A 26,918-nucleotide genomic window follows, 5' to 3' on the forward strand; every position below is an offset into this window, starting at 1 on the left:
ATTAACTTAAAGCCATTCTGCAGCAATGGAGGTTGATCAAGAACTTGAAAGTCAGTTATTCCTATCGGATTTCAAACTTTTCTGGATTACTTACAACCCCATCCGTCGGCATTAGAGCAGTGTTTAAACACACTGCTACCAAACCCTCATGAGCATCAGCTGGAAAGCTGTGTGTTGATATGAAACAGTGAAATTCACTGGTGGAGGTTTGGCTAAAACCGTTTGGGTTTGATGGAGACAGTAAGAATGGATCTGCAGGCTCATTTGAATCTGGGATCCATTGATAATGGCTGTCCCTTGGGCCTTTCAGGGACGAAGCGATTCTCCGGGCTCACTCAGCACCGAGTCCAGAGTTGGTGCGCCCCGTGGGTCAGGTCAGTGCGGGGTTGAATTCCTATGAGCATCCTGGTTGATGCAAGCAGTTTAGGTACAGAAATAAACATTTTGTTCTGAAATAAATCCACCAGTAACAAAAGAACCGTTGCCACCGATTCCTCAAGGCAATGACAAAATAAAAAACATTCACATCAAATACTTTTGTATGTAATTAATACCTGATAATACCAAGAAGGAAATTCTGAACATTGCTGAACATTGCACACTGCTAATCTAGCTGTTTTGTTACAAATAAGTTATTACACTTTGTGTTATTCCTGCTTTCTTTAGTACTTCAAGCTGTTCGGAATTTTAATTTAAGAACAGTAAAGTCACGGACAGGTGTTGCATCATGTGACCTGCTACCAGGAAGTGTCCGAGCACATGTCTCAGAGGAAAACTGATGAGATTTTACTGAGCTGATCCAGTTTCAGCTGCATCCTGTGTCTGAAGCAGCATCGTAGGTGTGTACATTTTTATTTCAGGTTTACCTACACTTATAGTTAACTATATTTGGAACAATGTTAAGTTTTGTGAAGTAAATTTTGAGTTAGTGAAGAAAGTGATTTAATTGAACAGACACTTTAGAGAGGGTTCGATTCACACTTTAGGACCGACTGGGGGACTTTAAAAAGATTTGGGGACAGCTCATTTCACATTTGAAAATAGATAATGGACAATGTTGAATCCCACTCAGCAGGTAGGGTGGGGAGGGGGGAGGGCTACGATTTTTGTGGCATTTTTTTTTTCTTCCAGATTTGTGTTTTTAGTTATTTTGTTTTTACATTCAACCATTACTAGGCCACACAATCTGATTTTTGACATTCACAATTGAGAAATGTATTTAATTGCTATGTCTCAACAAAAATAATTGAAACATTGAACATTGTGAGTTGATAGAAAGTGTTTGACTGTTAAGGAAGACTATTTATTTTTTATAATTTTGTCATTTTACACACAATGTGAATGAATACAAGTGAATGGTAGGGATTTTGGGGTAACTGAAGTTTGTAAATGAAAAAAAAATTCAAGAGTAATAATTTTTTTAAAGAGAAAAGTGGATTTCGACGAGGATGGGATTCGAACCCACGCGTGCAGAGCACAATGGATTAGCAGTCCATCGCCTTAACCACTCGGCCACCTCGTCGAGATATCGCATATGGATGTACGAGTCGTCCACGAACGGTACATATATGCGAACATAAAAATACCGTTTGTGTTCAGTTTTCTCGCTTTTAAACTCACCGAAAATGCCCGAGGGAGCAAACGTTTACACACCGCAGTCGATCCTGACTCCACTCAGACGCATACGGGTAAATTAATGTCAGTTCGGTCCTTAACGCTGCACGTTTGCAGCATTTAATACGGTAAACGACCTGGTACGTCACTTCCGTTTTCCCACCGGAAACAAAATATAATTCACTATTTCATTTTAAGACAGATTTTTTTTTCTTCTTAAAAGTATTCATAAGATATTTTTCCCGGTTTTAATAAACCTTGGTTTTCATTTTATAAAGGTGGAATATTATTTTAGACTGTAGGGCAAATCTGACAATCTGTGGAGATAATCTAATGTGATCTTCAAACACATACAAATAATTTTTATAGATAGATAGATGATCTCAGAGACAAAGCGAAAAACAAAGATACACAAAAGAATCAAATACATTTCTAAAATTAAACAATAACCCCCCCCCCCCACACACACACAGTTCACAAACAAACAAACAACTGTCTGTCTATTTATACAAATTACACTTATTATAATATCGACACCAAATTGGAATATCCTGATTTTAAATTATCCTTGATCCATGCCGCAATAGTAATATTAATAAAAAAAAGTAAATATAAAATGCATATTTATCTTTTCATTTCTCCCCAGGTAGGGTTTTTGAGATGCTGAACTTTTTTTGTTTTACATAATTGCCATGATTGTGATCTATCCATCTATCATCTACAATGGATTTATTATCTATATGCGTTCTGTGCTGACCGTAATAAACATAATAATGGAGCACTGTAAAAATCACATGCCGTCCTCTACACTGTTTACCGTAGTATAGGCAATAAATACGCACTGAAATCAAATGACTTCTATTTTGAGCACGCTAGCCGCAGTTGAAGCTGTCTTTATCACGGTTTATTCATCTCTCTGTCTATTTTATCCCCCTTCCATCTACCGGCCTCCAGCCAGCTTCGCTCGGAGCCCGTAGATCCCGCTGCGCCTCTCTTCGAGTCTTTACGGCCATCGCGCATCGACGTGCGCCGCCGTCGCAGCTTCTCCGTGATCGCTGGCTGCTGACAACTGTTGTTGTTTTGATGGAGAATCGTCGTGACTCCGACCGGGAATCTGGGTCAGAGACAGTGCAGCCGCGCGCGCAGCCGGCCGGCCTGTAGGTGTGTGCGTGCGGGCATGCAGCAGGGAGCGCGGGCGCAGCGTCCCGCCGCAGCCGCGTGAGCGATGCATCTGTCCAAGAAGTGCTCGGCCTTCAGAGTGGTGCTGAGCGCGCTGCTGCTCGTGGCGCTGCTGCAGCTCATCTACCTGTCCTTCCTGTCCCGCTTCCACGGGAAGCAGCAGCGGTACCGCTACTCGGAGCTGTTCGGCGGCTCCGGGTCGCGGAGGAGCGCGCAGCAGGAGAAGAACTCGCGCAAGGAGCGGCTCCGGTTCTCCCTGTCCACCGGGGGGATCTTTGACAGCAGCGGCCAGTACCGGGTCTACAAGAACTTGATCAAAAGTGACTTCACCAGCAACCAGAAGCCGGGATCCGACCCCGGCGTGCTGGCCATGGCCACGCACACCACCATCAACAACCTGCACCACCTGGACTCGCTGCTGGAGCGCTGGCAGAACCCGCTGTCCGTGGCCGTCTTCGCGCACGGGCAGGACGTGAAGTTCGCCACGGCGCTGGCGTACGCGCTCAGCTTCTTCTGCCCGCAGATCCAGGCCCTGGTGGACTTCCACCTGGTGTGCCTGTCGGGGGAGATGGCCAGCTTCCCGGAGCAGGACCGCGAGACCTTCGCCGGGCTGGAGGACTGCGCGTCGGTCTTCTCCAGGCTGGAGACCCACCGGGACCAGCACAAGAACTACGCCATGAGCGGGAACGTGTCCTACCCCAACAACCTGCTGCGCAACGTGGCCCGGGGAGGCGCCGAGTCCGCCTACGTCCTGGTCATCGACATCGACATGATGCCCAGCGCCGACCTCCACCAGCAGTTCCTGGCCATGGCGGCCCGGCGTGAGCCCGCCGCCGCCGAGGTCTTCGTCCTGCCGGCGTTCGAGATCCGCCACGCCAGGAAGATGCCCGCCACCAAGTCGGAGCTGGTCCAGCTCTACCAGGTGGGCGAGGTGCGGCCCTTCTACGAGGAGCTGTGCCCCCGCTGCCAGGCGCCCACCAACTACTCCCGCTGGGTCAACAGCCACGTGAGGGAGACCGGAACCCTGGAGGTGGCCTACACGCTGCCCTGGGTCGACCCCTGGGAGCCGTTCTACATCGGGCCCCGCGCCGTGCCCCTCTACGACGAGAGCTTCAAGCAGTATGGCTTCAACCGGATCAGCCAGGTGGGCCAGCCGTCCGGTCCAGAAGACCGGGTTTGAAGGCATACGAAACAAGTCCTTTAGTTTTGTGACATTTTACTTGTACCATCACTTAATTATGGGATGAATGGAGAGTTTCACTGCTTCTAGCCGTATTATGTCGTCACACAGTGACATCTAGTGGTTTGTAAAAAAAAAATACAGCAAAATAACTACAATTGTACATTGTTTTGTGGAGGCACGTCTCTTTGAAACCCATCCAGACAACAAGACGTGCAGCATAAACTGAAGAAAAGACAGTAAATATCACGATGACCCTGTTTGACCCTGTTTGACCCTGTTTGACCCTGCTCTCTGCTCCCCCCCAGGCCTGCGAGCTCCACGTGGCCGGGTACCGCTTCTCCGTGCTGAGCTCGGCCTTCGTGGTGCACCGGGGCTTCAAGATCCAGGGCGAGTTCCACGCCAGGAAGGACGAGGAGAACAAACACAACCGGGTCCTGTTCCGCAGCTTCAAGGAGGGCCTGAAGGCCAAGTACCCATCCTCCAGCCGGCGCTGCTGAGACGCCGCGTCCCGCCGGTCAAAGAGCGGAGTCGGAAGCCGGAAGCCCGGCCGGCGGATCGGGGCTTTTCAGTTTCCCGTCTTTGAAGCAGTACGACTCAGACACACCGACCGGAGCACAAGACTTTGAATAAACTCCTGCGAAGGGTCAGGATTTATGACTGACGAGCCTTTTTAAAACCACATTTCCTGCTAAACTCACGCCGATCAGCCACAACGTTCAAACTTTATTTATAAGCTCATTTTCATGTAGAATTTAAAGTGCTACACAGAATATTTCTCCTCGGTAATGGAATAATAATGTTCTCACGTGATCCTCCAGGCCCGCGGGGTTTGGTGATATTATATCTTTGTATTGGTTCATGATAGTTTTTTTTTTTTTTGAGGGTTTCTCAGTTCCTGCTCTCACCAGCAGGGGGCAGCACGAGGACATAGACTCCACAACAGTCCTGGTCCTGGAGCTCAGAGGATGTGAAGCTACTCCAGTGGTTTGTTCACATTTTAATACCTTGGAAGTGTTTAGTTTTGTTCCTAAACTGTCAGACTGATGAGATTAACGCACTACACAACTTTATACGTTTTGTTTTTGTTTTTTTGTTTTTTGTCAACACTGTGCGACGCTGCTGAGGATGTGACACTACTCTTATTTAAAGTTTAGATCAGAGGTTTTCAAAGTGCGAGGCAGGCCTTCTTTAGGATGACTCTTGTAAAAAAGCGTTACTGTATATAAAGACTGACTGAATATTTCAAATCCCAACATTTGTAGGCAATAAAATGAAAGCGCAGTGCACCAATATCCCACTTTTTGTGAAAAGGATAGCCGTCACTGGAAAATCTTACATGATATTTACAGTTATTCTTGGGTTTACTGCATCTAAAAGATTTCCAGACTAATGCTGGGAAAGAAAAAGTGTCACAGCGGAACAGTATCTCATAGAATAAAACAGCTTTTTGACAAAAGCTGATTCTTATTGAGCAAAACGTAGGTCGACTGAAGCCGGGGATCTTTGACGAGCAGCGCTGGATACCGTTTTCTGTATCGCACTGCTTCTCAACGGGCAGGAGTAATGTAGCAGGGAGATAAATATCATGTACAGTCAAGAAAAAGCTGCTTGTTTCGAAAAGTTCCACATCACTAATGAACAACTTCCTGAACTTTATCATTGCGTTACTCTGAGGTACATATAGTACGAGGTTCATGACGACCGCTGCTCATGTCTTTTAACAAGATGTTTGGTTATTTTTCAATGTTATCTTGTTGATTTTGGAGATATTTGTTGAGTTTTTGATCTATTTATTGTGATAATGTTATTTTCTATTGTGCCAGATGAAGTTTGGTTTTGAAATCGACTGTGTTGAATCATCTTTTCAGCCTTTATTTGGGATCTGATCATGTGATGCAGTGCTCTGTTTTGTTTCCTATTCACATTGCTTCTCCTCCTCTCTATTTTTCCTGTGTGTGAACTGCCTGATCTGGATTTCTATTAAACCTCCTGGATGACGTTTGCCTGACCGGTTAAACTGTGATTCACTCCGGGTTTCAAACATGCTTGAGAGGGCTTAACGGTGCGGGATGGAAACGCTCAGATCCAATCAATTAACCTCGCCGGAGGGATTTGTAACGACAAGTCGGGTCCGCCGCGTTTCGCCGACGCCCACGGGAAAGGTTGTACCGCCCTGAACGGCGTAGGAATCTGCATTGTTTGTGTTGTGTATCGCTGACCTGCCACTTGACACGGCTGACATGAACGTGTGGTGAAACATGGCTTAAGGGGGCGGAGCGGGGGGGTTAAAGGAATCCCTGCACCAGCAGCTGCAAGGTGAGTCGAGCCAGCAGCCAATTAAAAGCTCCTACTTAGTAATTAAGATCTGTGTTAAAGTGGAATCTGAAGACGTCTCGGTGGGGTTTCGGCTCGAGGTCTTCCTGCAAACGGCGGCGCGAGGCTTCTGACCGGCAACCTGTGGCATTTCACTCAGTTGGAGGAAACAAAAAAAAAAGCATGAAAGATGAGTTTGGAGTGTGTGTTTTGCGACGTGTGAGCCGCCATCTGGCCGCCGCGGTGGCGCACGTGTGACATTCGGCACTCTGACCACCATCTGAGGCATTCGGTGGCTAAGCCTGCATTACCGGGCTGCGTCATGAGCCAGGCACACCGGGGATTCTAGCACGCAACCGCGCTTTGGAGTCAGGTCAGCTTTCAATTGGGCGCACCCCAAAACAAAAAAACCCGTCCATCCACTGATTTTCGAAGAATCTGTCGAAGAATTCGACCTTCAGGTAAAATAAAAGCGGGGTCACTTCATGGGGGATTCATTTCTTGTGCTAACGAGGTGGAACTCGGTGGTCCCCCCCCCGGACCGGGGTGTTAATGAGGCGGCAGAAGGTGCAGAGATGTTGGGAGGGGGGGCAGTGGATCAGGAGTGGCAGGTTTGGTGAGGTAAAGTGGGGTTTATCCCAACAGCTTGCTGGAGTGAAGTCTTATCTGGGTCACGGAGCTTTGTGACATGAGCAATTAGCGCCGCGCTGCGCTGGCGGGAGGGAGGCGGGGAGGGAGGGGGGGGGAGAAGGCCTCCCACCACACAGATTAGCCGTCCCGCTAAGGCCGAGGAGAGCTCGGCTCGGCGGCTTCTGGACGGTGGAGGGAAGCAGCTGGAGGGCGAGATCAGCAGGCGGCGGGGGGTTTCCCCCCCGGGAGGGCGGGGGGGTGGGTCAGCCAACGAGAGCAAGGGGTCAACAAACAGGCCTGTACACAAACAGGCCTTCGCTGTGGGTCAGTGGATCGTTAGATTCTAAAAAAAAAGAGTCGATGACCCATGTGGTTGGAAGGAATCCGAAACATGAAACGCAGAACGACGACCGGGTTCGTTTTACCTCTCGGCTCGACGCGGCCAGTTTCTTCAGGAGAGCCTCTTGACTGGAAGGATTTGCCAATGATTAGGCTAATTGGCTCAGAGAAATGGTTGAAAAGATCCTTACGTACGTGGAATAGGTGTTTCGTGGTCAGAGGTGTCTCGGAGGGGGATTTAGATTCCCTCAGAAAAAAAACACAACAATCGCTGCAGCCTGTTAAAAGATGCAGCATAAATAGAGAAAACACAAAAACAAATTCTTAAGTTTCGCAGCAGTTTAAAGCACATCCACATGTGGAGTTAAGAGAAATTCGTGTCACTTACTAGATTCACCTTCGAATTATTTTACATTATCAGGAAAAATGTGCAAAAAAAAAATTGATCATGAAGGAAATGCACGAGGCTTAGTTATGCAATGACATTCTTCGAGAACTGAAAAGGGGTATGAATTTAAAAGAAGAGCAAACTTCGGTAACACTTCACTTGAAGCACCCGGTATAACACATTATAAGTAGTTATAAACACTCATAAATGATCACAATGCTTTATAACCCACTATACAGCATAGGATTAGGGTTAGGGTTAGGGTTAGGTCCTGATGTTATAAAGCATGTTGATCATTTATGACTGTTTATAACTATAGTTATACAGTGCTATCATATACTTATAATGTGTTATACAGGGGTGCTTCAAGTCAAGTGTTGCCCAAACTTCCTTTTTTGAACAGGCTGCACTAGGTGTGAATTGTTTGTCTTTTTCATCATCTACCTTTCCTTCGAATCAAACTGAACTTTTTACTTCTTATATTTTATTTGTATTATATACCTGTAACCAAATGAAATATTAAAAAAATAGAAATAATCAAGTGCATAGATTAGATTATCAACAAGTTTTATGTTCAAACAATTCATTGATCATGGAAAAATAATTAATAGATGAATTAGTGAACCAACAAGAGGTGAACGTCCTCACTCTGTTTAATGTAATGTTTCTAAATTCTGGTTAAGAAATACTGTATTATCTGACTGGTATTTAGAAAAGTCATAAAATTGTTACAAAATAGTCTCAGAAAGTGGAAAAAAAAAACTAAACTAAACTTACAAAGCTAAAAAAGTGAAAAAAAAATAAACCTCTACTCTTTCAGATTTTGAATTTAAATTCAATTTTGAATTGAACGGAGGGTTTTAGACTCTCAGGGGTTAAATGAATCTAAATCACATAAAATGTGAGACACTGTGGTCGAGGCGGCCTGGACAGGTGTGTTTTCCTCATCTTCCATGTTAATTACACGCCGGCCGCTCTCAGCCGCTCCTGCCTTGATAAGGTCACAACAACAGATTGTAAGCGCTCGCTCTGAGAGGCAGGCATCCGTTTCACTTAAACGAGCCGCGGCTTAGCTGCCATCAATGCCAGCTTTGGGAGCAGGTTACCTGTCTGCTTACAGAACAAGCCTCTCAAGGCGAAGGGCGCCCGTATCGCCGCGCCTCTAAACCCCGGTGCTCCTGGCCGCGCGGGCTGCCCGCACCTTAAACGCGTCCCGCTCAACGCCAGACGATCCGCCGCGGCGGCGGGCGGCGGTAATGAGACGTGACAAAAGCCCGGGGGGGAAGAGAAAAGGAGGCCTAACAGCTTCGAGGTAATCCTTCGCACCAAGCTAACGCCTCTCAGTGCTCCCCACCCCCGCCGTGGCGAAGGGGGGAAACAAACAATGCCACTAGATTCAAACGGCGGCGGCGGCGGGCGGAAGCATATGCGTTCGCGCTCGCTTAATTCTCCGGCGATCGATGAGCAAACACCGGGGCTCGCTGATCGGGGTGATTGAGGAACAGATGATGGTGGACATGATACCTTTTCCCCAGCGTCAGATTACTGGGGCGTCCCGGCGCCGCTGCAGCGGAAAGCGGCGGCTCGCGCCGCGCCCGACGGGCTCCCAAAGGTTAAAGTTGACAGATAATATACTTAATAAAGCAGTGGTGAGGCGGGAGATTAGGTGGGATTTCTATGACAGATTAAAGTTTGGTTGAGCTGTCAGGATCACACAACCCGACTTGAATCAAAATCAATATAAGCCACTGGCGGCTGTTTTCACTGCTTCTCCTGGGAATCTGTCCAGGGTTCTGAAAAAGCCACCGAAAAGGTCCCTCTTGAAATGAGACCCTGGATCTCAATAGAGCCCACCTGTATAAATAAGGTGAAATGAAAATAAAAACAGAATAAAGGGAGAAGCAGATCCATGATGCTTTTAAAAATGGACTGAACCATTTCCACAACTAACTTTTTCATTTTCACCTGATAAAGTCATTTAGTTTGAGCCTTAGTCGAACCACAGGAAGCCATTTTCAGGCCAGTGCAAACACAATTTTTGGAATCTGCTCGAAATTATCTTATTTCACACTCAGTTTAATCTAAAGAGTGCTAAATTGACCATCATCATATATAGAATAACTATACAAATAATATTTGACACTATTTCCTGTTTCAGTCTTTCATCAAATGTTGGTCCTGTACTTAAGTTAACAGTTTTCTGTCTCAGTTGATAATTCTGAATGTTTATGTATAGAAATCTCTTGTGGGGTTCCTCAAGGCTCTGTCCTCGGGCCACTTTTATTTAATCTCTCCATGCTCTATGTGGCTCAGATCATACAATTTATAGCATTACAACAACTGCCTGTGTGTCAAAGGACTTGAAAATCTGACTTCTTGTCTGTGAACCTTTGAATAAATGTCAGATTTACGAGCAGAACATGAACCATCCAGACCCCGGAGGTCCTCAGAAAGAGGTTTATTTAAGGTTCACAGAGTCCGAAGAAACGAGGTGAAGCAGATTTTAGTTCCTACTCTTCCTGCTGATCCACCGACTTCCTTTAAATCAGGACTTAAAGCATGACTTACTCAGCAGTAAATTTTAAATAAAGCACATCACAATTTTATATGTACTGTTTATAGTTGAATCAGATTACTTATTGTCGTCTGGAGACTGAATGCTCAGAACAACCCAAAAGCAAGGCAGACACTCAAACTGGATGAACCAGTGACGTGACGCCATGTTCGGGCCCTGGCGGTCCTGCGCTCCTCCAGGAGGCGACGCGCCCTTCGGCATCAGGGAGCGCGGGACGGCCCGGCCTGGGCCGGGAGATCCAGAGAGGATCAGAGGAGGTAAGTCACCAAAGCAGGAATTAATGAGCATTAGAGCATTAGGTAAGAATAAGTCCCACCTCAAATCCCTCAGGATTCCTAAACAACTCCAGTAACACCTGTTACATACCATGAGGATGAGGAGGAGGATGATGGGCTGCAGAGGAAGAGGACGGGAATATCAAGCAGTACTGAAACAAATACTAATGTCTTTACTGTGTCTGGAATAAAAATCTGTATTTTTCAAACATTTACTATATTATATACACTACTTGTATTGAGAGGAATCTATTTGAGCTGTGAAAAAATATTTTAAACATAAAACTCCTCTAATAAAGCATTTAAAACAGCGGTCTTTAACCTTTTTTTTATATAGAATTACAGTAAATTAAACAAACACCCCATTACATTTAATTGGTACTTATGATAGTCATATGCGATTACAGTTTGTACCAAGAAATCAACTCATGATGAGATGGATTAAAAAATTTATGAACTGCATTTTTGTTGTTGTTGTTAAAACTGAATTATAACGGATGTAACAGCAGTTGTGCTTAATGTGCTCAGTTGTCCAGCTCTGCATGTTTGTCACTGAATTAACAATAAATTGATATTCAGTGTGAAAATGTAATTACAGTGTTTTCCAGTATCGAATATGTCTCAATATGTCTGATTTTAAGGCTACATTATGTCAATAAACTTGTTTTGTTAGCTTTATTTGTGCTGAATATAAACAGTTATGCAGATGATGTTAGTCTCTTTGTGCAACGATGAGATTGTTTATGCAAATGCTTCAAACTTACACCAGCTGTGACTCAGTTTCTTTTATTGAACAGATTTTTCGCAAGCATGGACACAGTATCGCTACATCTGCAACAGCTTATTGCAATTCCGTTTTTTTTTTTCTACATGTATATCATGCTAGAAGTGCACTGACGCCACTTTTTTTAAAGGATGGGTCCAAGTATGCAACATATTGTTCAGCCCTTCCATCGAATAATATTCTCCCTCTGACTTCCTGCACTCAAAGCTCCCCGGACCACAAACAAGAAAACACACACTCGGGCGCGAGCGGCGATTCGCTGGTCTATTTTTCTTAGGGCTTAGATGAGACTTTGCCAGCTAACGGTGAGCTTGGGGTAAGCTGATCCCTCAAACACAGTGCATGATAGCGTCTGAAGGTGGTGCGGCGTTACGGAGGGGAGGGAACAAGCGCTCAATCCTCCACCAGCCGCCCTGGAGAGGACATCCAGTGACACAGACTGTCCTCCAGACAGATCCAGGTGGAAAAGAGCTTCTTAGTCTATTAATTCAGCGACACTTCAACTGGAATTATATAATGTGAAGGCAGCGGAAGGTGTCAGCTGCGGCTTTCTGATGAACTTTAGACGGCATGGAAGCACAACTTAGAGCACATATATGAATATTTAAATCCAAAATGAGGAAAACACCATAAGATTACAGGTCATGATGAGGATTTCAGATTTTCTCTTCTTAGATTTGAAGACAAATATCGGTATTTGCTGTTTGAAGGAGCAAGTTGTAAATGTGCACGTCCTTCAAAAATCAAAATGTTTAGGGAATTCAAAGAGTTTTTTTTTAATAAATTCAAGCAAGAAATAAGTTAGTTTCAGAATAAAAGTTATATTGCAAGCTCAATGATGATCTTTCACAGTCCACAACAGATTACTAAATATATAAGTTCTTCTCAGGCTTGCTGTGCTTCTGCGTAGTGAAATGAATGAGATTAACTTTAACTTTGTTTCTATGTTTTTTATGAAGTTCTGGTTCAGAATAGTGAACATTTTATTAATTTTAACCTATTGTTCTACTTGATTTTAATATTTTGCTCCTATTTTCAAGTATTTTTTGTTGAAAATTTGGAAATTTTAGCAGTTTTAACCATTTTATCTCCTTTCAAGCAGTTTTGCTTGCTTTTTTTTCTCAGCAATACTATGTTCTTCTCTGGAAATTCTAGACATTCACGTTTTTAAGCTGTTCTGTTACTTTTTTTCCCATTTCTTGTGATTTTAGCTGTTTTTCCTAATTGTACTTGTACCTTTATTGAATCCCTTTTGAACCAAGAGTGACGAATCATTTTGAACAGTATAATGATGTGTAACTATAATAAAACTCAGTTTACGTTCATTCACATTTCAAATTGTGAAAGCTTCATGGAGCCACTGCAGAGGGACTGAAGAGCCACATGTGCTCCAGAACCGCAGGTTGCAGACCCCTGGTCCATTCCAATCTCTTTCCGAGTTCTTCCGTGTAAATCGGAAGCTTATCTAAAATGCGTCTTTACGCTTCAGACGCCGTCGAACAGACGAGGCTCGGCCTTGACTTCAGACTCTCCGTCACTCTTCACACTCCTAACATCACCTGAGTCTGCTAAGTCGGGATGTTTGCTGCTCTCACGCCCTCAGCGATGGACGGAGAAGGCGTTTGTTTGGCGAGAGCTCGGCCGAGGGTTTGGAGGGACGGAGGGTTGTGAGCTGACAGGCAGGGGAGGGGAGGACGCTCCGGGGATAGACCTGTCTGAGAGGATGCTGCTATTGAGTTGTAAATGAGCTTGTAATTAGCCCCGATACATTTGCCTGGAGGGAATTAGTGTGTGCATGTATATGTGTGTGAGTGAGTGTGTGTGTGTGTGTGTGTGTGAGTGTCATTGTGTGTTTTTCTTTACAATAGGGGTTGACGGTGATAAGCAGATAATACTAATTACTTCTCCTCCCAATTGCTTGTTAATTGTGCTTGGTGGGTGTGGATTTATACAGCATGCTAATACCCTCTATTCTACACACACACACACACACACACACACACAGAGTCACACAGGAATACACACATGCACGCATACCCCCTGCTTTGCCCTTTGGCAAATTCAACAGGTCATTTTTTTTAATCATGAGACTTCTGCTTAAGCCTCTGATTAATTATGCCAAATGGCCAATGAGGCCTGTCCAGTGTGTGTGTGTGTGTGTGTGTGTGTGTGTGTGTGTGTGTGTGTGTGTGTGTGTTAAATTACCATCGCTTAAAACATGAACATATTGTCCTCTTTATTACCAGATCATGCAGACGGCGCCGAGCACAGGAGCGTCTGTTTACATCAAATAAACAAAACAAGTAACTTCATGAAAAAGTACAAGAAGCTTTCTTATGATTTTATATATTTCGCAAAATTAAAACCTTTGCAGCATCTGTGCATCAGCAGAAGTAAAAACTGTTAAAACTTTTTTTTTTTTCACATTACATGTTTAATTACAAACATTGCAACCTTCTGACTTGGAAATCGAACCGGGGTCTCTGACAGAGCTGACAGGGTAAAACCACTACAACACCGTGTCGTCTCAAAAAAGCAGCAAAATTGGGTTAGAAATACATAATGTGACGAAGTTTTACCAGCATACTGGTGTAGTGGATGACACTGTGGTCTCACTGTAAGGACGACCCTGGTTTGAGTCCAGGCTGTGAAATTAGTTACGAAGTCAATTTTTTTCTTATATGTCGGGATATTTATAGAGCGCTTTCTCCATTTGTAAGCATAATTAAACAGAGACTAGCTATCTTCATTTGGTAGCCTACTCACACAATGTGCTATTTTCTTACACTGAACCAAAATAAAATGCATTGTGGGTAATAAAGAACTCCTTACATGCATGTAGGCAGGTGTGGTTTGGTAGAGCAATCCCAAGGTTGCTGCTTTGGTTTTCAAGTGAAAGGAATTGTTTTTTTTTTGTTTGTTTGTTTTGTTTTGTTTTATTCCAGTAAAGTTCACGTTTACACGACAACGTTCTGAAAACGATGTCCGTCTACACGGCAACGTGTTGAGTCGTTACAACTGTCTTGAATTTCCCTCTGGGATTAATGAAGTATTTCTACTCTGCTCTGAACTGCGGTACTGTTTTCTGTCATCCTGTTTTATGAATGGTCCATCTTTATCATTCGCCTGGTTTTACATACTTTTAGCCCCTTTTTTTGTCTGTTGCCTTTTATTTTAATTTTTTATAACTTATCCCGCTTCTTATCTCTATCTTAGAAATTAAAAATGAATCTTGAAAGGAGTTAAGTCCATTAACTCGTCATCACAGCAACGCGCTCGTCTGACCACTGTTTGTTTGGTTGAGGCCACTGACACACACACCAGGAAAATCAATAACGTCACTGACGAAGACGGGGAACTGACACTGGGACGGCCCTCCAGCCTCACTACCACACACACACACACACACACACACACCACACACACACACACACACACACACACACACACACACACACATCATCTGTTCCTCCCTGCTCCGTCTTATGATTCATCCTGCTCCAACGGCTCGGAGCGCTTAAGCAGATTTCAGTTCAGTCTGCTCTCATGTGTTAAACAGATTGGGAGGGGGGGGGTCATGTAATGAAGGTGAGTGTGTGACACTGTGTTGTGTGGGTGTTGTGTGTGTTGTGTGTGTGTGGTGTGGAGTTGGTGATCACTGGAGCGAAGTGTCTGAAAACTTGGACGGGTTAGATTAAATGTGAGCGTGATCTTCACTAGCTAATTTCTCTCCTTCTGGTGTGTGTGTGGTGTGTGTGTGTGTGTGTGTGTGTGTTGTTGTGTGTGTGAAGGCGCCGATCCCACCTGGTATTTAATCTGGAGTAGATTTAAGGTCTAACATGTATCAAATGATTGCTGCTGCTGTCAGCAGATCAGTCCTGCACTTCATTCTGAACAGGAGTTAGTGATCAGTGATCAGCGCTGGACGGTTCAAACTGACCATTCTATACACTTCTGATACAAATCATCTCATTTCTACCATTTATTGATGACTTCAATCACTACTTACTGGCACTTATTATACATTTTAAACTATTGCTAGCACTTTTTTTAGAACTTTTAACTTTATCCTAGTACTTCATTGATACACTGTAACAAAATACTAGGTACTTATTTATATCTCATAATTAACACTAGTTTTCATTAATAACTTTACTATTACAACTACTTTATTGATACTTTTCAACTATTACTATTGATATATTTTAACTTTTACTAGTACTTTATTTCTGTATTTTAACTATTACTAGTACTTTTCTTGAAACTTTTGAACTATTATTATTAAAATGATTGTACAATAGACGGTTATTTTTGTATAATATACATATTTTGTTGTACTTCTTTTAATCTATATGGACTTTTAGCGTGTCTTGCTTAAAAAAAGAATGAAGAATGAATGCATATTACCTGTAATTTGATTCTTTTTTACTGTTATTACTACTTTAGTATAATTTTTTCAACTATTACTAGCACTTTGGTACCTTTTAACAATTACTTGTACTTTGTTGATTCTCTTTTACTATTAATAGTACTTTATTTATATCTTTTAACTTTTACTAGGACTTTATTAATACTTATTGGTGCTCATACTTTATTGATACTTTTTAGCTATTACTCATACTTATTGATACATTGTAACAATTACTAGTACTTTATCTATACCTTTTAACTTATACTAGTACTTTATTGATACTTTTTAACTATACTAGTACTTTGATTCTTTTACTGGTTTTTCTAGTCGGAAGCGAGCAGCAGACGCAGGATTTCATGCAACAGGTTCCAGCTCTTCTTTCAGCTGTCTTCACTTCCTTTTGTTGAAGTTTACTCGGAAAGGACTAAACTTTGTTGATATTTTGGGAAAACATCCCCAAAGTTACTTTTGGAAGAAACTGGAACAGCAAATAATTTAAAGGTCACAAAATCATGAGAAGATGTAGGAATATTACTGTTTTCAAGGAAAGCTTTTCAGTGATTATTGATTACCAATTGTGATTTTGCTGACACATTTCTTGGATGTTACTCTCAATCAGTTCTTAAATACATTATTGCACCAGTGGATATATAATTAAATTTTTGTTTTTTTATTTCAAAGATTTTAAATTAATATATATTTTTAAATTTTATGCTGATTTTGAATTTCTATATTTTTTTTAAACTGAATTGTATCTTCCTTGCCTTTATTTGAATTCCTGGATTTTTTGGATTTTGATTGAATTTATTTACTTTTGAGTTTTTAAAATAGTTTTGTATGTTTTGATTTTTAATGAATTTGGTCATTTTGTTTTTACCTAGTTCTATATTTATGCTCATCTTGATTTTTTTTAAAGTGAATCTGATGTGTTTATTAGATTTGTTTTATTTCAATAAATTCCAAGGTTTATTTTTGGACTTTTATCTTTGACTTAACTGTATTTATGCTTGGTGTTTTGATTGAAAGGAACTTTTTGGAGGTTTCAAAGATTTTTTTTTTTTTACACAAATGTGAAGAACTTTATGTTGAGAAGAAGCAGGAAAAAACTCTTTTTCACCAAGATTCAATTTAAAAGAATCTCATTACACTGGTGTCTTATAATGCAACTTAATTTTAAAGATTAACAAAATAGACTTTAAATTCCCCCCAGATAATTATAATCAGATTTGTTTATGATTACTTCAAAGTTCCTTAAACTGACACTGTCTTGTCGTGTGAGTCTTGTTTGCAGTCCTGAGGCTCTGATATGAAGCTGTCTGTGTGGAAAAACAGACAACAACATCATTACTGAAACAGAAGTCAGTAATCGGGACGAGACGTTTATAAATCAGCTCTTGGGGTCTCCAGGTTCATATCTGCATTATGAGACAGATTTTCAAGACAAGAGCTCCTTAATTTAAAGCAGATGATCCTTCACCTGACTGCAACCTTTATGCAGAGCTATATGGAACTAATCTGCATCTGCTCTGGTAGGAACTCAGCCCAGGCTTTGAAAATTAAACTGCAACTTCTTTCTCCTAGCATTTGGTGAAGCACAGAGCGACATATGTGTTTCCACTCCAGGCTACTTTGCGCAAATCAAGTGTAACATGTTTGCATTATAAAGCTGACAGATGCTTACAGGAACTCTAACCTGATTAATAAGAAAATTGCCTTTAGACTGATTAATGAGCTGCTGAGATCAGAAGGCTTGGAGCTGCGGCAGATCATTAATTCCGTGTCCTGGAGTTGCTCTGCTGCACATCGATGTCCAGGGGGCGTTTTTCATTATGCCGTGGCCTCAGCAGAGGTCAGGGAGGATCGCCTGTGGTAACCAACGTCTGCTTTAATTACATGGGTATTAGCTGGGGCCAAATGTTGGAGCAATGATCTTCAGGAAGTGGAATTTTAATCAGTGGCAGAAAAATAAAAATAAAAGCAGGATTGATTGTTTCCAAAGACATTAAAAAGAAGGAAGGAAATACACCAAGAATATAAAGTTTCCAAACAGATGCAGATTTAGTGAAGTGCTGCTTGCTTCTGCAGACACTGCTGAGCCCTGTGCTGCTCCGGCCAGGACCATCTCTCCCACAGAGTCCTATTAAATAACCTATCCTCACTTGTTTGCTTCACTGCAGTCATCCTGGCAGTCAATGTATCCTCGGGCTAAGCCAAACAAGCTGATCAGCCAGGCACTCTGTACACAATACCCCCCGCTAAGAGGCTAATGGCCGGGACGTATAATCCTTCTCAAAACAACCACAGAGATGCTAATTGGTACTAGCTATAAATACAGGCCGCCTCCTTTGTCCTCGTTCTTCATTTGTCCATCTAAACCGGGATCCGAGACGCACCGGCTTCCTTGAAGCATTCCCGCAAAATACCAGGAAAGACTGCGTTACATAAGAGAGGGGACTGATAGACCCTGCGAGTGTAGGGGAAGCTGCAGCATCCCGGTGCGCACGGGCTTTTACGCACGGGCTTTTACGCACGGATGCTCCGTTGCGCGCGGCTTCGCTTCGTTTCTGCACTTCCACGCTGAGCAGCCGAGCGCGCGAGATGTTCCCACTGCCGATGTTCACGCCGGACCAGGTGGCCCGGGTGTGCGAGAACCTGGAGGAGACCGGGGACATCGAGCGCCTGGGCCGGTTCCTCTGGTCCCTGCCGGCCGCCGTGCCGGGCTCCGCCGGGGAGGCGCTCAACCGGCACGAGTCCGTCATGCGAGCCCGCGCGCTGGTGGCCTTCCACGGGGGGAACTTCGAGGCTCTGTACCAGATCCTCCAGAGCCACCGGTTCACGCGCGAGTCGCACGCCAAGCTGCAGGACCTGTGGCTGGACGCGCACTACCGGGAGGCGGAGCGGCTGCGGGGCCGGCCGCTGGGCCCGGTGGAGAAGTACCGGATCCGCAAGAAGTTCCCGCTGCCCCGCACCATCTGGGACGGAGAGCAGAAGACTCACTGCTTCAAGGTCAGAGCTCAACTCCACATTTATCCACATTTAATTTATTGCTGTGAACGAAATGATGAATTTCGTGCGTAAAAACCGTGGATTCTCCAATCAGGCACGGAACTGTATATCATTAGAAGTTAATGTGAGAAAGTTGGCCGCCGGCGTCTCCAGGGCGCAGGTGCTTTTTCACGTCAAGCCGCAGGCTGCTCTTTGAGCTCTTAAGGTGATCATGTCCAGAGCCCCGGTGATCCTCCTGCCTTCTGCCGCACGGCCTCTGTAAACTGCTTTTGGCATCAAGTCCTGCTGCAGGGAGATCAGGGGAGCCGCGCGAGGCCGCAGGTGGCTGAAATAGTTTCAATGAACCGATTATCTGACTCAAATGTGCAATTAGTGTCTCAAATGTGTGAGAAAGTCTTTAACTGTTCATTTGTTTCCACCTTAAACAAATACAAGCAATTGTTAATGGATTTAATTCTTTATGGGTGAAGTGAATATGATCATTAAATGTACGATTATTAGGTTAAAAACAGTAAGAGAATATCAAATTTCTGTTAAAAAAACAAGCATTTTTCAAGACTCTAGTCAAACAGAGTTTCAAGACAGAAAAGCAATTTCAGTCTATTTAGAGATTTTTTTCCCTCAAAGTTTAAGTAATGAAAGTTGGAGTTCAGGTGTTATCCTTTCTGTTCAAACGGAATTATTCTTTTAAGAGTAAAATGTAAAAATGCAGGAATCAAAATATTCTAAAGTCCTGGATCTGCACACACACTGACTCAGGAACCTGCATCCAGTCAGTCGGGCTGCAGTTTGGAGCAGGAGTTCACACACTTTGCCCCCCAGACGTGTGTTGATGTGTTCATAGAGGTGCGCGCCCTCTTGTGGCGGGGTCAAGTATTACTCATAATAAGCGCGCTTGATCTTTTAACTCCAAACCTCAGAGGGATAACCTGTCTCGCAGCCTATTAAGCCCCTTAACATGATCCAATTTAGCGGATCTACGTTACTGTCCATGAATGTGTCGATCTATTTATAATTCCGGTGTAATATGATTATCCTCAGATTACGGCGGCTTGATTGGATAATATTGAAATAACAAGGCGTGCTGTTATGAAGAGATGTTGGTGTTAAAGGGCTCGACCCCTGGAAAACGTCTGATCTACATGTTTCCCCCCTCCCACCGTCAGGAGAGGACTCGCAGCCTGCTGAGGGAGTGGTACCTCCAGGACCCGTACCCGAACCCATCCCGGAAACGCCACCTGGCCCAGGCCACGGGGCTCACGCCCACGCAGGTCGGCAACTGGTTCAAGAACCGGCGGCAGAGAGACCGCGCCGCCTCGGCCAAGAACAGGTACGTGCACTGGGGAGGGGGGGGGGGCTTGTGTTAGAGGGCAAAGGTCACAGGAGGGAATGACCACTGTGGTGTGTTTCCTCCCAGGCTGCAGCAGGATCCGTCGCTCCTCCCGTCCGAAAGCTCCCCCGACGGCTCCCTCCAGGAGCGCCACGGCCACCCCCACCTGCTGGCGGCCTCCCCCCGCCACCCGGGCAGCCCGGAGACCAGCGACTGCAGCATGGAGGCGGAGCGCCGGGGCACGGGGGCGTCCACCCGGAGATCTCCGTCAGCAGCGACAGCGAGTTCGAGTTCCTGAGACGGCTCTCTTTAAAGACACTGGAAGCTTCTGGGGGTGGGGGTCGAGGACTTCACAGAGGAAGTCTTGAATCTCAGGAGGACTGACAGACGACAGCGTGGAGGACTGATACGCACTGAAAGAAAGGCGCCCGGCACACGAACCCCACGGACACTGTGAAGACGTCTTAGATCCAAAACAGTACTCCCACCTCTCAGGCAAAGTATTTATAGAGAAAACGCCAATCGTTCTTAGATAGGAAGAGTATTACTACTTTATCATTACTTTTATACTGGCTTCAGTACAGAGTTTCACAGTGTTCTCATAGTTTCCACGGAAGCTGGATTCGTCAGACGTCTGTCAATCGTTGAAGACACAGCAGACGACGATGCCTTGAGTAGGCCACCGCCGGACGCACGCACGTGAGCGTGCACATTCATAACTCGATCGTCGAGAGATTCGGGCAGGAGATGCTGAAAACTGACTGCCTTAACCAGCCGCAAGAAAAGCATCAGCGTCAAAATGCAAAACTCCAGTTTGATGCAGAGTCGGTCTGTGATCAGACAGAAAATGCTGCTAAATTCTGTTTCTACATGTGAGTTAAACTGGATGATGTGCAGAAAGGAAGGCAGTAAAGCAAAGATCCCATTATTCTGAAGTTATAAATGTGCACGTGAGCAACCGTGACCCCACCGGTCGTATTTCACTGCCTTAACATGAATCTGAGGGCATCACTCTCCATCAGTTCAGACTGTGCGTCCATCACTATGCTGCTCGTTACTGTCTCCTGTTTGTACCCCAAACACTCCTGAGCTGCTCTGAATCCCCCGCAGGAGCCGACCACGAGGAGAGGAAATCATTTGAAGAAGAAAAAAAAAAAATCAGCACTCATGGGTCTTAACTCGATGTGCCTCTGAGACCCGGTCACGCCCACCACACACTCCAAGGCCTATACGCTTTCACCACCACCGCTCCTCTGATCACATTGCAACAAGAGCAAATGTGTTTTGTAAATGTTTTATGTAAATAAATGAACTTATTTTTATCCAAAGTGACCCTGACTCGGTGTGTTTTAGCGACGTGTAAAGAATCCAGACAGATCTGAAGACCGCAGAGACACCCTTTCAAAATAAAACGCCAAACAGCTCGACCTCCACCCTGTGCAGTGGGCGTCGTCCTGCATCACGATCCCTCCCACCGCTGAGGAAGAAGAGAGAAGAGAAGAAGTGAGAAGCCCTCTGCTCACCTGTCAGCTGCAGCCGCTGCTAGATTCATGCTCAACCTCTGAGGAGCGTCTGCTAGTTCGACTCCGGCAGGTGGGAGAGGATCCGCTGAGCCATGGACAGCCAGGGGAGGAAGGTGGTGGTGTGTGACAACGGGACGGGGGTAAGGAGGCGCTCTCACTGCAACATCACCGCTTTACTGGAGCTGCAGAGCTTCCTGTTCACTGAACTGCTCATGGAAAACATGATTTCAGAAAGAAATGAAGCGAACAGAAAACTCAGTGCTCCATTATATGAAATATCTTAAAATCCTGGCTGAGAATCTGTGACTCCACATCTGCCCGGACTTGTCACTCCTGCCTCCAGAGTACACACACACACACCACACACATACACAGCCATAAAAGGCTGTGATGTTTTCATGAGCTCACATTGGGCAAAAAGCAGGAACAAAAACTGAGCATTAAAAAAAAAAAAGTAGGAAGTAAGTCTTCAATATGTCATTGCAGAGTTTAAGAGCAGATTTCTGGAGGAGGGAAACGCTCCCACAGTCACAACCCGGCCGATTTAGTTGATTTTTTTTTTTTTTCCCCCACCTGTGGCTGGAATGTATTGCACCGCTCCAGGCTAAGGAATGTGTGGGACAAGTCGAGACATCCCAGCAGGGGGTGTGTCGTCTCCACGGGCCACCGCAGGACCAACAGAGACGGTTTAATTTATCATTTTACACCAAATCGGATTAACCTGGAGCCGCGAAACACACAAAACAGAGCTTCCAAAGTAGAATTTAAGCAAAAAAAACCCCAAAAAAGAACAAAAACAACTTTATTTTTGTTGCATCTATGAAGTTTCAACTGCAATTTAGGACACAAACAATCATTGTTCTTTTTCAGCTTTTTTTCCAGATAATTTTGATATTTTAGAAAACAAATACTTTATTATAACTTTTTAAGCATTGCTCCAAATAGAATAAATAGAAAGGAAGTCAAATATCAAATAAGACATGATAAAAAAAAAGGTAATTTAAATATATATTAATATGTGCCAATTTAAGCACTGAAAGGGTTAAATTATCCAAAATACGGGAAACATTGTGTAACAGGAGGAGCTACAGGAAGGAAGGACGTTTTAGTCGCTTCATCTAATTTCTAAACTGTTATCGAAATTTTTTTTTAATTATTTTTAATCTTTTTGCCTTCCTTTCCAAAGTCTAATGCGTTTTTCCAGATTTCTTGAGGTTCGTTATTTTTCTTATGTTAGTTATTTTTCCGACAACAACATAAAGCATTTATCTGACGCGCTTTTCTAAAGAGTAATGAAACAAATCGAAGGCAATCTGGTAAATGCAGGACAGTAAAACTCCGTTTCTGAGGCGCGGATTAATCCGGGCAGCAGATTAAAGTGAGAGGACCTGATTTACTGATGAATGGAACCAAAAGGCTGAGCAGGAAAACGAGTCACGTTTGGCCTCTGTCCGGGTTTCAAACTCGCAAACTTAGTTTCACTTAACATGAAAGACAAGAACTTCAGTCAGTACGTCTCGCCTTGACATTAGTTCAGGGTTAAATGTCACTCTTATGGAAAAATCTGTGGATTTCAGCACTTTGTACTGATTTATATCTGGTTTTAATCTGTTTTCTGGTCAGTTTTAGGTGTTTCCTTTCATTTGTCACACTGCAAACAGACTTATTTACCTCTGACCTTTGACCTCTGACCTTCCCTGTGCAGTTTGTGAAATGTGGCTTTGCTGGATCCAACTTTCCGGACCACATCTTCCCGGCGCTGGTGGGCCGTCCGATCATCCGGTCCACCACCAAAGTGGGAAACATCGAGATCAAGGTGAGACTGTCGGATTTATACCGACTACCGATTCATATCATCCTACAATAAATATCATTATTTGCCACAAAGGAGCCAGATATGAATGTTAATGACAGCAGCACTGATTCATGATGCGTCAGCAGGATTTTAAAACCTCCTACAGAAATCCACACATAGAGACATTTCAAAGCTATAAATCATGTAGCGTGATTGGTTTTGGTCTGTTTCACGCTAACCGGTTTAAGAGGTTTGGGATAATGTCGGTCCAGTCTCGTCACCGTGGCTTCCTGACCTCCGTTTCCTCCGCCAGGACCTGATGGTGGGGGATGAGGCCAGCGAGTGCCGCTCCCTGTTGGAGGTGTCCTACCCCATGGAGAACGGCATGGTGCGGTGCTGGGAGGACATGCTCCACCTGTGGGACCACACCTTCGGCCCCGACCGCCTGGACATCGACCCCAAAGAGTGCAAAGTACCGAACGTCGAGTGTATCCGCGAAATGCTGGACTTTCTCCGTACCTTGACCCCGCACTCGGTGCGGATGGTGCCTGAGCCGTTCATCTGCGTCTCCAGATCCTGCTGACCGAGCCGCCCATGAACCCCATGAAGAACCGGGAGAAGATCACGGAGGTCATGTTCGAGAAGTACCAGTTCCACGGGATGTACGTGGCCATCCAGGCCGTGCTCACGCTCTACGCTCAAGGTAAGGCAAAGAAAACCAAACTGTGCTTGAAATACTCCGAGACGAACGCCCACCGATCCGCCGCCGGCAGGTCTGCTGACGGGCGTGGTGGTGGACTCGGGCGACGGCGTCACGCACATCTGCCCGGTGTACGAGGGCTTCTCCCTGCCGCACCTGACGCGCCGGCTGGACATCGCCGGGCGGGACATCACGCGGTACCTCATCAAGGTGAGGCCGAAGGAAGCCCCCCATCATCCGTCTCTTCCGGAGGGTTAGCCTAGAACCAACGTGTCCGTCTCGCCGCAGCTCCTGCTGCTCCGCGGCTACGCCTTCAACCACTCGGCGGACTTCGAGACGGTGCGCATGCTGAAGGAGAAGCTCTGCTACGTGGGCTACAACATCGAGCAGGAGCAGCGGCTGGCGCTTGAGACCACCTACCTGGTGGAGTCCTACACCGTACGTCCCCCGTCGCGTTTGGCAACGTCATCATGGAAACGGAGAAAGAAAGTTTTACATTTTCACTTGAAATTCCGCTTGTCCAGCTTCCCGACGGCCGGCAGGTCAACGTGGGGGGCGAACGGTTCGGGGCCCGAGGCTCTGTTCCAGCCGCACCTCATCAACGTGGAGGGGCGGGCGTCGCGAGCTGCTGTTCAACACCATCCAGGCCGCCGACATGGACCTCAGGTCCGACGCTCTGCTCCCCTCCCCCTCCCCGTGTTGACAGAATGAAAGTGCAGTGAGGTTGTGTTTGTGCCTGCAGGGCGGACTTCTACAAGCACATCGTCCTGTCCGGGGGGAGCACCATGTACCCGGGACTCCCCTCCAGACTGGAGCGAGAGATCAAGCAGCTCTACCTGGAGAGGGTGCTGGACGGAAACAGAGAAGCTGTCTGTGAGTGGAAGTCATCCAGCCGGCGGTGTTCTACACTTTAGAACGTTCACTGAACCGTGACGTGCCGTCCGCAGAAGTTCAAGATCCGGATCGAGGACCCCCCCCGGCGTAAGCACATGGTGTTCCTGGGCGGCGCCGTGCTGGCCAACATCATGAAGGACAAGGACTCCTTCTGGCTGACCCGAGCCGAGTACGAGGAGAAGGGGCTGGCTGTGCTGCAGAAAATTTCAGGAGGGGTTCGGTAAACGTAGACCGCCAACAAAGAGGGAGCAGAAAAAGAAAAAAATACATTTAAAGTACAAATCTGTACTCAAATTATTGGCTTTTTTTTTTTTTTTTTACTGATCAGCTGGCAGCCCCAGACAAGACATCTGAAATAAAACATCAAATTTAAGCAGTGAAATCTTTAATGTTATACTAATTGATGGCCACAAATTTAATGCCATAAAATATCAATTACAGGTCAGAAAATATGATTTTGTAGCCACAAAATATTAATTTGTGGCCTTAAATTAGTATTTTGAGAAAAAAATGTTGAAAAATATAACAAACTTGATTTTTCTTGATTTCATGCAATGTTTTTTTTTTTTTTTTTTGGATGATATCTTTAAAAACATTTCCAAGAAATTTGGTACACTGTGTTAAATGACTAACGTGAACAACACTGGTTTCGCCTCTCTTTATCAGAAAGTAGTTAAAGATTAGAACTCGGACTTGTTATCTTTCTTTGAAAAACTTGTATCTGTGCAATACAGTATGTAATCCGACATTTTTCAATGTTAATGATGGGAGCTTTGAAACAACGCGCAGACTCAAAAACAGAACTATTTGCAGTTTCATAGATGGCTTATGTTGAAGAAAGTAAAAATATGAACATACCAGAGTTTTCCAGGAGCAAGTTGTGTCTTTGTCCTTGTTGCTGGTCTTTTTACCACTATGTGCTCTCCCTCTCACCTGTGTTCCTCTTCCTGTGACCTATGACCTCTACATACACCACCTGTGCCCCATTACTGCCACCATGTGTCCAAATAACGCAACAAAAAACTAGCGAACAATCCTAAATAGCTACTAAACCTATGGTCAGGTGTTTGTTGAAGTCTGTTTCTCACTGATGTGCAAGATGTTGCTCAAGGTCAATGGAGGGCACAACTCCCAAGGGGAAACTAACTTCAGTTTTTTGGGTGTAAATAATGTGTGATTTTCTTCCTCCCACCGTTTGTCTTGTGATGAACTGATGTTGGATGAAGGTGTTATAGATGGATGGATAAAAGCAGTACATCAGGGAGGTCAAACATAAGGCTTGTGTGCAAAACCTGGCCCTCAAGAGGCTCCAATCCGGCCAAACCACGAAAAAAAATTGTAATAAATTCAAAGAAAATATAGATTTTTTAAACGTGAGCTGAGATATCAGTGATGCTGTTTGAAAGCTGGCAAAGTTTATAAAATCCTGTAGAAGATTGGCTTTTTGTTGAGATTGTCATTTAATTTTGATTTTGTGAAAATATAACGTTTTCATCAAGAATGCTCAATTAAACACAACAAGTTTAAATGTAAAGATTATTTTGGCAGTATTCAGTGCTGCGTTTGCGGCACCTGTAGTGAAATGTGTGTGACACCCCTGCAGCGAGGGGAATAAAGGTGTTAGTCTCTGCTGCTATCTGGTGGCTGAATTTGTTTAAACACCGTCACAAAACTGGCTGCAACCACCTCACTGACAGATATTGCAATTTTTTTATTGCGATACTGAGTTACCTGACAAAAATACAGTCATGTGTTGTTTTTTTTTCATACACTGGAAAGAAATTATGAGATCTCACAATGAACACATGCTTCACACGCTCACACACACACACACACACACACACGCACGCACGCGCACACACACACGCAGAACCGTCACAGCAAATGAAGGAAACGAAGAAAAAGAAACTTAAAAAGCATGCAATAATGTTTCAAAACACATCAGAGTTCTCCGGATGAAGCTCCCCGTCCAAATGAAA

General features: G+C 44.6%; 3 protein-coding genes and 1 non-coding gene across 4 annotated transcripts; 3 read left to right on the forward strand and 1 right to left on the reverse strand.

Moving 5' to 3' along the window:
• Positions 1-1,440: 1,440 nt before the first annotated feature.
• Positions 1,441-1,522, reverse strand: trnas-gcu (transfer RNA serine (anticodon GCU)). The gene has a single exon. It is a non-coding gene; the product is annotated as a tRNA-Ser (tRNA).
• A 1,151-nt stretch (positions 1,523-2,673) lies between these two features.
• b4gat1 (beta-1,4-glucuronyltransferase 1) lies at positions 2,674-5,955 on the forward strand. Its single transcript, XM_030087922.1, has 2 exons — positions 2,674-3,937; positions 4,282-5,955. The coding sequence occupies exons 1-2, from the start codon at positions 2,840-2,842 to the stop codon at positions 4,471-4,473; spliced, it is 1,290 nt and encodes a 429-aa protein (XP_029943782.1). The 5' UTR covers positions 2,674-2,839; the 3' UTR covers positions 4,474-5,955.
• A 12,301-nt stretch (positions 5,956-18,256) lies between these two features.
• LOC115382448 (homeobox protein SIX6) lies at positions 18,257-20,411 on the forward strand. The gene is given in 4 exon segments (XM_075410401.1): positions 18,257-18,697; positions 19,864-20,027; positions 20,115-20,278; positions 20,281-20,411. Coding segments are annotated over 4 exon segments (867 nt in total). The 5' UTR covers positions 18,257-18,289.
• Positions 20,412-21,515: 1,104 nt separating this feature from the next.
• Positions 21,516-25,037, forward strand: LOC115383416 (actin-related protein 2). The gene is given in 11 exon segments (XM_075410408.1): positions 21,516-21,690; positions 23,256-23,366; positions 23,659-23,817; positions 23,919-24,048; positions 24,119-24,255; positions 24,334-24,483; positions 24,570-24,610; positions 24,612-24,656; positions 24,658-24,711; positions 24,788-24,918; positions 24,993-25,037. Coding segments are annotated over 11 exon segments (1,008 nt in total). The 5' UTR covers positions 21,516-21,642; the 3' UTR covers positions 24,995-25,037.
• The last annotated feature ends 1,881 nt before the right edge of the window (positions 25,038-26,918 follow it).

Source organism: Salarias fasciatus, chromosome 3 (assembly GCF_902148845.1).
Source record: "Salarias fasciatus chromosome 3, fSalaFa1.1, whole genome shotgun sequence".
NCBI lineage: Eukaryota > Metazoa > Chordata > Actinopteri > Blenniiformes > Blenniidae > Salarias > Salarias fasciatus.